The sequence below is a fragment of the Pseudoliparis swirei genome, chromosome 8 (assembly GCF_029220125.1).
Source record: "Pseudoliparis swirei isolate HS2019 ecotype Mariana Trench chromosome 8, NWPU_hadal_v1, whole genome shotgun sequence".
In the NCBI taxonomy this organism is placed as follows: Eukaryota; Metazoa; Chordata; class Actinopteri; order Perciformes; family Liparidae; genus Pseudoliparis; species Pseudoliparis swirei.
The window spans coordinates 22831747-22843895 of record NC_079395.1 but is presented as its reverse complement, the minus strand read 5'-3'; the positions used below and the strand labels follow the sequence as shown (position 1 = coordinate 22843895).

The 12149-nt window shown below is 46.9% G+C and overlaps 1 protein-coding gene across 1 annotated transcript in view; it reads right to left on the bottom strand.

Moving 5' to 3' along the window:
* The window catches only part of LOC130197615 (disks large-associated protein 1-like), an 84144-nt gene that overhangs the window by 17397 nt on the left and 54598 nt on the right, over positions 1 to 12149 (bottom strand). Inside the window, exons 6-11 of the mRNA XM_056420368.1 lie at positions 8288 to 8412; positions 6755 to 6880; positions 6465 to 6602; positions 6286 to 6368; positions 2223 to 2268; positions 1144 to 1395 (exon numbers count right to left, since the gene is read on the bottom strand). Coding sequence (XP_056276343.1) covers positions 1144 to 1395; positions 2223 to 2268; positions 6286 to 6368; positions 6465 to 6602; positions 6755 to 6880; positions 8288 to 8412 — 770 coding nt within the window. The remainder of the gene's footprint in view (positions 1 to 1143; positions 1396 to 2222; positions 2269 to 6285; positions 6369 to 6464; positions 6603 to 6754; positions 6881 to 8287; positions 8413 to 12149) is intronic.

Here is a 12149-nt window from a genome sequence, read left to right as displayed (position 1 = left end):
ATTACACACATAGATTATATATTATATCAGATGTTCAATCTAGAGATGCTTCAAGATGGTAGAATTTACTATTTTATCAGCTCATATTTTGTGTCTATGAGGTAAATACAGGACATGCTATTATCCCGGTTCCCATTGCTGCTGTATGATGGAGCTCTGCTGAGGTTCATGTAAGGCATCAACATTAAAGGTGATGCTAATAACTGATCAAGTACATACTAAAGTATGTTCTTTCTTCATTTTTTAAACAAACTATTAAAGAGTTCAAATCTGCAAATTAAGTAATATTTGGTAGTTACAGGTTCAGAAGTTTTCAGTGAAAATCGGGAAATAATATGAATATACGGTTTGTTAATGTAGTCTGGGTGATTTTCTTGTGGATCAGTGTCTCCAATACAAGAAAAAATGAAATAAAGTGTGTTCATGAAGACATAACTATTGAGACACTCATCACTGAATCGATATGTCTTTTAAAAAAGCTTGTTTTTTGTTGATGCTGTGATCCTTGGATCTAAAGGAATGAAATATACTTCTCATGAAAACCAATGTTGAAAACAAGCTACACTTCTAATAGGAATAACATCGCGGAAAATATGTAAACATGTGGACCACCCGGGGCTTGGAAGTGGGACACACACACACACACACACACACACAGCAGAAGCGATGAATGAGCATGCAGAGAGAACTCTGGGTAAAATAGTTGAATCCCTGTTTGACGGCAGAGATGCTGGAATCTCACGGTGAGACGACTCGAGAAGGATTTTATAAATGATCCTTCACTTCTCATTCACTTTTCTTGGAGAGGCGTGGAGATGGATGCGTGAATAGACAAAGTTCAACTGCTAAAGTTGCTTATCCGTCTACCAACATGACATGTCATTTAGCAGACGCTTTTATCCAAAGCGACTTACAATAAGTGCATCAACCAAGAGTACAAACTCAGAACAACAAGAATACAGAAAGTAACATTTCCTCAACATAGTCGAACTTCAAAAGTACCATAATAAGAGCCATTTAAGAGCCACTGAAGTGCTAATCTGTGTTTTAATCCAGATATAGTCGGAAAAGATGTGTTTTTACATGTCATCATGAGTAAATGTATTGCCGTACCTCCAGGATGGCGGAGCTGTTGAAGTTGACCTCCAGCGAGTCGTCCGTGACGCTGTCTATCCAGGGGTCTGGGGGGGGGAGGATGGACGGGTCGAAGCCCACGTCGTCGTAGTCGTCGGAGGCACAGGCGTGGTAGTGGTTCCCTGAGCCCTGGATGCTGACGGTGGAGGTGGTGGCGTCGCGGGAGTACTGTCGAGAGAGGGCGCCGGACGACAGCACCTCCACGTCGGTGTCCGGGGAGTCGAGCAGCGGGTCGAGCAGGTCCGGCAGGTCCATGTCGGCCTGGATGGAGGAACGGATCTCTACTGTCAGGAGCTTTCAACGGAACCGTCACACGCCAGAGGAGCGCTCACTCTGTCCACACACAGAACCATGGAGGTCCATCTGGAACCGGACATGGTTCTTCAGCCTGATGCCATAGAAGAACCATTTATGGTTCTACAAAGGACCTTTCAAACCAGGGTTCTGTAAAGAACCACTTCCTTAAATAGTTCTTCAAAGAACCTATAGTTATCTCAAAGAACCTTCAAAACATGGTTCTATAAGGCACCATTTCTGATTCCACAAATAACCTTCAAAGCATGGTTCTTTAAGGCACCATTTATGGTTCTACAAAGAACCTTCAAAACATGGTTCTTCAAGGCACCATTTATGGTTCCACAAATAACCTTCAAAACATGGTTCTTTAAGGCACCATTTATGGTTCCACAAAGAACCTTCAAAACATGGTTCTTTAAGGCACCATTTATGGTTCCACAAAGAACCTTCAAAACATGGTTCTTCAAGGCACCATTTATGGTTCCACAAAGAACCTTCAAAACATGGTTCTTTAAGGCACCATTTATGGTTCCACAAAGAACCTTCAAAACATGGTTCTTCAAGGCACCATTTATGGTTCCACAAAGAACCTTGCAAACCAGGGTTCTTTGAAGAACCTATAATGGGGCCTCAAACAAAAAAAAGGTTCTTCAGTAGGTGACGGTTCCTCGTAGAACCACAACGCCTTAAAGAACCCTTTCAGAACCCTATGTTTCTGTGTGTGACTCGGCGTGTTGCTAACTGGTGAGCAGTCGACGGACAGTGGCTGAGCAGGTGCAGAGGAGGCGTACCTGGACAGCTGTTGTCACGCTGTTGGAGCGCTGGAACCGACGATACCTGAGAGAGAACCAGAGAACACTTGAGACCACGATGGCTTCATGTCTGAGAGACATTTCATGACTCAAGGTGTTGATACAATATGGATTATATTTGTTGTTGTTGTTGTGTTGGGTAAAAGCTGCTCGTGCTGCGACTCCATCTAACCGACAGTTACCATGGCGCCCACACTGTCTCTATCTGCCTCCTTCTCTGTGGCTCCTCCCCCAAAGACCGACCTCATTGGTCCGGCCTCCTGCCACGGTCCTGCTGATGCCCCCCCCCTCTCTACCTCCACCTGATGGATCATGGAGGTCTGGATCGTGGTCCATGCTGACTACCAACTATTCATACACTCTGTCGTATTCATTGAATGTGTTGTTACTCTGTAATGATTCCTTCTGGTCACATGACATCTATTGTTTTCCTCTTGACGGACTCATCTGTCCCTCTGACAACCCTGGACAGAGAAACGTGATCCTGACTGGAACCTTTATTTATCTTAACATAACTATTTCAATCTGTTGTAAAGCAGCGTCTTTTATAACACACTAAATGACAGTTACGTAACAATACAGATGTGTCAAAGTTGAAGCATCCACACAGGCATCCTGGAGGCTGTGCCCGTGGTCCTCAGCTACACATCAGAGTGCATTGCAGAAGATAACCTCGGCAGATGAGTCTGTGGGTGTTTGTGACCAGAGAGACACAAATAAACCTCAGACGGATATGACTCAGAGAGCGGAGCCGGTCCGAGGGAAGATTCCCCTCATGCAGCGATAACAGGACTCATCATCTCATCGTGAGGCATCAACAACTTGTGACTAGCCTAAAAAAACGTAAACGTAAACCGGTGATATTTTACAGCAGGGGCGTCAAACTCATTTCCCCCCGTGGGCCACATCTGCATCATGGCCGCCTCTTAAAGGGCCGGTGTAACTGAAGTATATAAATGTATAAACTACTCCCCAACGTATTGTTAAACAACTCTCGTCATATATTTATTGTTTATTTGAGTGTAGAAATATTGTACATTAAAAAAGTCTCTAATATTATAACATAAATCCGTTTCATTTCAAACCTTCAAAATAAAAGCACGGGATTTTTTGTCATAAATTTCTTTAAGAAAAGGTGATCGTGTGCCTTTCAAGCCGTCGGGGGCCACATCAAATGACGTGGCGGGCCACATTCGGCCCGCGGGCCTTGTGTTTGACACCTGTGTTTCACAGGGTCAGCCCTCCAGTGCAACGCTCATCATCTACGTCAGAACATGCCTGTACTGTGGCTACCACCAGTCTTTACTCACGGTAAGCTCATGCTAGTACCACCAACAATCACTGGACCAAACCAAATGTCCCGTCCTGCTCATGTGTCTGGTGGATGATAAATGCACGTGCACAGATAGACCCCTAGTGGTGCTCAAGCTCCTCCCCTTTTGCTCTGCTGGAGACACTTATTTTCTTCATTAATAAGTATTTAAGAATAAAAATGACTCTCCTTGTCATCAATTCACCCTAAATCTGTTTTGATATCTGACAGGGAATTTATTTGAGTTCTTGGGATAATTTCGCCCCCCCCCCCTCCCCTCTCTCTCTCTCCTCCTCCTCGCGACACGCCCCCTCCCTCCTCCTCCTTGCACGCTTATTATATGGCATTTTTCGCTCCTATCATTTTGTAAATTAAAATAAATTGTAATTGTGAATAGAAAACTTGTCATTTTGTTTAGCTCTCATCTATTCTCCCGACACAATGTGTTTCAGGTGTTGCATAGCAACCAAGTCCAGTGATCAGGCTGACTACCAACTATTATACACTCTGTCATACTCATTGAATGTGTTATTACTGTGTAATGATTCCTTCTGGTCACATGACATCTATTGTTCATCTGGTCACGTGACATCTATTGTTCATCTGGTCACATGACATCTATTGTTCATCTGGTCACATGACATCTATTGTTCATCTGGTCACATGACATCTATTGTTCATCTGGTCACATGACATCTATTGTTCACCTGGTCACATGACATCTATTGTTCATCTGGTCACATGACATCTATTGTTCACCTGGTCACATGACATCTATTGTTCATCTGGTCACATGACATCTATTGTTCATCTGGTCACATGACATCTATTGTTCATCTGGTCTCATGACATCTATTGTTCATCTGGTCACATGACATCTATTGTTCATCTAGTCACATGACATCTATTGTTCATCTGGTCACAAAATATATATTGTTCATCTGGTCACATGACATCAATTGTTCATCTGGTCACATGACATCTATTGTTCATCTGGTCACATGACATCTATTGTTCATCTGGTCTCATGACATCTATTGTTCATCTGGTCACATGACATCTATTGTTCACCTGGTCACATGACATCTATTGTTCATCTGGTCACATGACATCTATTGTTCATCTAGTCACATGACATCTATTGTTCATCTAGTCACATGACATCTATTGTTCATCTGGTCACATGACATCTATTGTTCACCTGGTCACATGACATCTATTGTTCATCTGGTCACATGACATCTATTGTTCATCTAGTCACATGACATATATTGTTCATCTGGTCACATGACATCTATTGTTCATCTGGTCACATGACATATATTGTTCATCTGGTCACATGACATCTATTGTTCATCTGGTCTCATGACATCTATTGTTCACCTGGTCACATGACATATATTGTTCATCTGGTCACATGGCATCTATTGTTCATCTGGTCACATGACATCTATTGTTCATCTGGTCACATGACATCTATTGTTCATCTGGTCTCATGACATCTATTGTTCATCTGGTCACATGACATCTATTGTTCATCTGGTCACATGACATCTATTGTTCATCTGGTCACATGACATCTATTGTTCATCTAGTCACATGACATCTATTGTTCATCTGGTCACATGACATCTATTGTTCATCTGGTCACATGACATCTATTGTTCATCTGGTCACATGACATCTATTGTTCATCTGGTCACATGACATCTATTGTTCATCTGGTCACATGACATCTATTGTTCATCTGATCACATGACATCTATTGTTCATCTGGTCACATGACATCTATTGTTCATCTGGTCACATGACATCTATTGTTCATCTGGTCACATGATATCTATTGTTCATCTGGTCACATTATATCTATTGTTCATCTGGTCACATGACATCTATTGTTCATGTGGTCACATGACATCTATTGTTCATCTGGTCACATGACATCTATTGTTCATCTGGTCACATGACATCTATTGTTCATCTGGTCACATGACATCTATTGTTCATCTGGTCACATGACATCTATTGTTCATCTGGTCACATGACATCTATTGTTCATCTGGTCACATGACATCTATTGTTCATGTGGTCACATGACATCTATTGTTCATCTGGTCACATGCCATCTATTGTTCATCTGGTCACATGACATCTATTGTTCATGTGGTCACATGACATCTATTGTTCATCTGGTCACATGACATCTATTGTTCATCTGGTCACATAATATATATTGTTCATGTGGTCACATGACATCTATTGTTCATGTGGTCACGTGACATCTATTGTTCATCTGGTCACATGCCATCTATTGTTCATCTGGTCACATGACATCTATTGTTCATCTGGTCACATGACATCTATTGTTCATCTGGTCACATTACATCTATTGTTCATCTGGTCACATGACATCTATTGTTCATCTGGTCACATGACATCTATTGTTCTGTCCATCTTGGAGAGGGATCCTCCTCTGTTGCCCTCCTGAAGGGTTTTTTGAGAGTTATTTCCTGACCTGATGTGAGGTCAAAGGTCAGGGATGTCTATATGTACAGATGGTAAAGCCCTCTGAGGAGAGTTTGTAATTTGTGAGAATGGGTTATACTAAATATACTGAATAGAATCAGTAGATAAATCATGTTGCCGATGGGTACTGGCCCCCCAACATGTCTGTGCACGTGCCTGGTCGAGTCCATTTTGACCTAAAAGGTCCACAAAGAAGAAGATTACCCTCTCTCATCCTCCACTTGCACCCCTACAGAGGTAAACTTGGAGGGGTCCTCTGGATCTGGAACGTCCTCCGGTCCGTCCACCTGCAGGAGACAGGCAGGATGAGTCCCTTATAATCACCGACCATCAAGCCCACGATTCCCTCTCTTCCGCCTCTCCGCCAGCCGTCTCTCTCATACCTGGATGCCGATGGAGAGACATCTGCCCTTCCTGAATGCTTCTTTCCTAAACACGTCCCGGTGGACTTCAACCGAGGGGGCGGGGGCGCTGACCGTCATGGTGCTGTTACTGACGTGCTGACTAGCTGGTCCGTGTACCTGCATGGGAATGAAGAGAAGAGGCATGAAGTGCAGAGCGAAGACACGATTCACAAAAGCAAAGAGTGACTTCCCAACATTGGGAATTTGCTATGAAGAAGCACGACTCTGTGAACAGGCAGCAGTAGGTGAGCATCAGGAGGAAGGAGTACCTGTGCATTAGCCGCCTCTATGGCGGCCGTCAGGGCCTTCATGCTGTCGATGCTCTCCGTTGAGTTGCTGAACCCTGATTGGATGTGCATGTCCCCGCGGGGTCCCTCCTCCTCCATGTAGGCATCCTGGGAGGTTTTTAGAAAACATGGAACGTTGCTCTCAAGACACAGGGTTGAGTTGACCAAGAAGTCATCTGTTCAGACTCTGACCCATAACAATACTGAACTAGAACGGGCACTCGGTAGAGCGCATACCTTCGCATATCACAAGATTGGGCATTGAATTATGAACATGTTGGCATTAGCCATTAGTGCTATGGTAAAAAGAAGATTTTGACCTTTTCATGACCTTGACCTTTGACCCGATCGATCCCAAAATCGAATCAAATGGTCCCCGGATAATAACCAATCATCCCACCAAATTTCATGCGATTCGGTTTCATACTTTGAGTTACGCGAGTAACACGCATACAAATAAATAAATAATAAATAAATACACAGCGATCAAAACATAACCTTCCGCATTTTCAATGCGAAGGTAATGAATGGAACATATAGAAACTATCTCCATCTTCTTTTGTGTCTGTCTAGACTTTATATTAAAACCTCTCACAGAGCTCGTCGAGTAAAGATGATGTTTATAATCCAGTGGTATTCTCACTCCTTCCCAAACACAAGCGATAAACCCTCAACAGCTGTTTGGATATAGTTTGGCTTTTATTAAACGAGGCCTTCGTTTACTTCATTACACTGTTTTTCTTTCTCTGTTGTTTGACACATAATGGGCGTCACAGTGTCACAGTTCAGCTCCATACCCTCATGACTCTATTTTGAAGCCCCGCCCCCCTCGTCAGGCTAACTCCCTTCACCTGTTCACTCAGCTGCTCTGATCATTAATCAAGTCATTTAGGCTCCTCCCTTCAAGTTGCCGTTGACCTATTTTCCTGTACTTTTGTGACTTAAATTCTCGACTTAACCTAGAAACAGACTATTTCCTCGAACTTACACATTTTAACCCAAACCACAATATTTTTCTTAACCCTCCTATTCCACTTTGGGGTCAATTTGACCCCATTCAATGTTTAACGTCTCTAAAAAAATTAATGACATTATTTTTGCTTCATATTTCATGACTTTTCCTAATTTATTGGGGACAACTGGGAAAACATAAAATTCAGATGATGATATGTTTTCAATATCCTGAACACAACTTGTACGCATCGGTGTTCTTTGGGGTCAATTTGTAAAACATAAGAAATATCAACTTTTTTATTTATTTAAAGGGCTATTTAGGTAGTCAACAAACAAACATAAAGTGACACTTCAACTTGGGAAACAATATTAATTCAAATAATGTTCTGGAGGTTTTAATTACTGGGGTCAAATTGACCCCAAGGGTAAAAAGATGTTAGTAAATTTGAAGGTAGCAGGAGGGTTAAACCTTAAATTATGTGTGAAATAAGAGCTGAGGTGTAACTACCCTGAGAGCCCATCTTATGAACAGGGATGGGGAACCGAGCCGTGTTGCGGTACCTGTGCCGACTCTGTGCTGCTCTGGGCCGTGATGGAGATGTAGGGCTTGGAGGCTGCGGAGCAGGTGGAGGTTCGGGGCGGCACCGGGGGAGGGGTTTTCTTATAGGTGGTGATGCAAGATGAAACTACAAGAAAATGAGAAAAGGGGGAGGTGGTCAAATTCGATACTGTGAATGTTTCCGACATCGACCCAGCTGTTCAACGAACACGTCGTCCAGCTCGACCTGCTCACGACCACGAGATCCGGTTTTCTCAATTCTACACAAGCTTGACTTTCATTTTACTCGCAAACAATTTAAACTGGGGAGGAGGGTATAGTGTTGGAGGGGCTCCTCCTAGAGTCCACTGCCATCTCCACAGTGTTGAGAAGAGTAGTGGGCTGAGCACACATCCCTGGGGGGCGCCAGTGCTGATAGTCCGGCTGCTGGATGTGGTTTTTCCCAGCCTCTCCGTCTCCGTCTCTTGTATTTCGTGAGTTCTTCCAGGCTTCTCCAAACTGACCAGGGGTTGTTGGGACAGCTTTTCAGTGTAGCTCTTAGCTAGCTTGGTCTCCCTTGTCAGTGTGTTTCTGGCCTGGTTGTCCCCATCTATGTAGGCTTCCTTTGTAGGCCTTCTTTGTAGGCCTCCTCTGTAGGCCTCCTCTGTAAGCCTTCTTTGTAGGCCTCCTTTGTAGGCCTCCTTTGTAGACCTCCTTTGTAGGTCTCCTCTGTAAGCCTTCTCTGTAGGCCTCCTTTGTAGACCTTCTTTGTAGGCCTCCTTTGTAGGCCTCCTTTGTAGACCTTCTTTGTAGGCCTCCTCTGTAGGTCTCCTCTGTAGGCCTTCTTTGTAGGCCTTCTTTGTAGGCCTCCTTTGTAGACCTCCTCTGTAGGCCTCCTTTGTAGACCTCCTCTGTAGGCCTCCTCTGTAGGCCTCCTCTGTAGACCTCCTTTGTAGGCCTCCTCTGTAGGCCTCCTTTGTAGGCCTCCTTTGTAGGCCTCCTTTGTAGACCTCCTTTGTAGGCCTCCTCTGTAGGCCTCCTTTGTAGACCTCCTCTGTAGGCCTCCTCTGTAGGCCTCCTCTGTAGGCCTCCTCTGTAGGCCTCCTCTGTAGGCCTCCTCTGTCGGCCTCCTCTGTAGGCCTCCTCTGTAGGCCTCCTCTGTAGGCCTCCTCTGTCGACCTCCTTTGTAGGCCTCCTCTGTAGGCCTCCTTTGTAGACCTCCTTTGTAGACCTCCTCTGTAGGCCTCCTCTGTAGGCCTCCTCTGTAGGCCTCCTTTGTAGACCTCCTCTGTAGGCCTCCTCTGTAGGCCTCCTTTGTAGGCCTCCTTTGTAGACCTCCTTTGTAGGCCTCCTCTGTAGGCCTCCTCTGTAGGCCTCCTCTGTAGGCCTCCTTTGTAGGCCTCCTCTGTAGGCCTCCTGTGAACCTCCTCTGTAGGCCTCCTCTGTAGGCCTCCCTCTTGTAGGCCTCCTCTGTAGGCCTCCTTGTGAGCCTCCTGTAGGCCTCCTCTGAGGCCTCTGTAGGCCTCCTCTGTAGGCCTCCTCTGTAGGCCTCCTGTAGGCCTCCTCTGTAGACCTCCTTTGTAGGCCTCCTCTGTAGGCCTCCTTTGTAGGCCTCATCTGTAGGCCTCCTTTGTAGACCTCCTCTGTAGGCCTCCTCTGTAGGCCTCCTCTGTAGGCCTCCTCTGTAGGCCTCCTTTGTAGGCCTCCTCTGTAGGCCTCCTCTGTAGGCCTCCTCTGTAGGCCTCCTTTGTAGGCCTCCTCTGTAGGCCTCCTTTGTAGGCCTCCTCTGTAGGCCTCCTCTGTAGGCCTCCTCTGTAGGCCTCCTTTGTAGACCTCCTTTGTAGGCCTCCTCTGTAGGCCTCCTTTGTAGACCTCCTTTGTAGGCCTCCTCTGTAGGCCTCCTTTGTAGGCCTCCTTTGTAGGCCTCCTCTGTAGGCCTCCTTTGTAGGCCTCCTCTGTAGGCCTCCTCTGTAGGCCTCCTCTGTAGGCCTCCTCTGTAGGCCTCCTCTGTAGGCCTCCTCTGTAGGCCTCCTCTGTAGGCCTCCTCTGTAGGCCTCCTCTGTAGGCCTCCTCTGTAGGCCTCCTCTGTAGGCCTCCTCTGTAGGCCTCCTCTGTAGGCCTCCTCTGTAGGCCTCCTCTGTAGGCCTCCTCTGTAGGCCTCCTCTGTAGGCCTCCTCTGTAGGCCTTCTTTGTAGGTCTCCTCTGTAGGCCTCCTCTGTAGGCCTCCTCTGTAGGCCTCCTCTGTAGGTCTCCTCTGTAGGCCTCCTCTGTAGGCCTCCTCTGTAGGTCTCCTCTGTAGGCCTCCTCTGTAGGTCTCCTCTGTAGGCCTCCTCTGTAGGTCTCCTCTGTAGGCCTCCTCTGTAGGCCTCCTCTGTAGGCCTCCTCTGTAGGTCTCCTCTGTAGGCCTCCTCTGTAGGCCTCCTCTGTAGGCCTCCTCTGTAGGCCTCCTCTGTAGGCCTCCTCTGTAGGTCTCATCTGTAGGCCTCCTCTGTAGGCCTCCTCTGTAGGTCTCCTCTGTAGGCCTCCTCTGTAGGCCTCCTCTGTAGGCTCTCTGTAGGTCTCCTCTGTATGCCTCCTCTGTAGGCCTCCTCTGTAGGCCTCCTCTGTAGGCCTCCTCTGTAGGCATCATCTGTAGGTCTCATCTGTAGGCCTCCTCTGTAGGCCTCCTCTGTAGGTCTCCTCTGTAGGCCTCCTCTGTAGGCCTCCTCTGTAGGCCTCCTCTGTAGGCCTCCTCTGTAGGCCTCTCCTCTGTAGGCCTCCTCTGTAGGCCTCCTCTGTAGGCCTCCTCTGTAGGTCTCCTCTGTAGGCCTCCTCTGTATGCCTCCTCTGTAGGCCTCCTCCTCATCTGTAGGTCTCATCTGTAGGCCTCCTCTGTAGGCCTCCTCTGTAGGTCTCCTCTGTAGGCCTCCTCTGTAGGCCTCCTCTGTAGGCCTCCTCTGTAGGTCTCCTCTGTAGGCCTCCTCTGTAGGCCTCCTCTGTAGGTCTCCTCTGTAGGCCTCCTCTGTATGCCTCCTCTGTAGACCTCCTCTGTAGGCCTCCTCTGTAGGTCTCCTCTGTAGGCCTCCTCTGTAGACCTCCTCTGTAGGCCTCCTCTGTAGGCCTCCTCTGTAGACCTCCTCTGTAGGCCTCCTCTGTAGGTCTCCTCTGTAGGCCTCCTCTGTAGGCCTCCTCTGTAGGTCTCCTCTGTAGGTCTCCTGAGTGTTGCAGTGAACCAGGGTTTATGGTTGTTGTATGTGCCGAAGGTTTTAGTCCTTTTATGTCCTCACACACACGGACGTCACCGTGTCAGTGAGCCCCTGCAGGTCTGTAGCCGCAGACTGTAGCTCATTGGTCCATCTCCTCACAGTCCTACCGTCCTACAGGCAGAAACTACTCAGACCGTACTTTCTGCCTGTAGGACGGGAGACGATGAACCAGACGATGATCAGAGAGCTGCAGGAGGGACCAGGCGGGATGCGTCCTGTAGCACAGTGCAGCACGTGGTCCGGTGGCTTTCGATCCCTGGTCCTGGTACTTTGGCAGTTCTTCGTTGAGGTTTGCTCGATTGAAGTCCTCAAGAACAATGAGCAGGGAGTCTGTGCTCCGTGGTGGTGGTCTGCTCAGCCTCACTCACACCGGCCTGAGGTGGGAGGTAGACAACGGCCAGAATGAGGAGAACCCCCACGGTGAATAAAAAGGTTTGCAGTCGATTAAAAGTGTTTCTACATGAGAGCTGCAGGATCCCTTTAACACCGTGCCATCTGGACACCAAGCAGATTCCACCTCCCCTCGTTTTGCCCGACGGAGCCGTTACGGAGGAGTTGAAGCCCGTTAGCACAGTTTACGCTCTTAGCACAATTTGCGCTGTCAGCACAGTTTGCACTGTTAGCTGGTAGCACGGTTAGC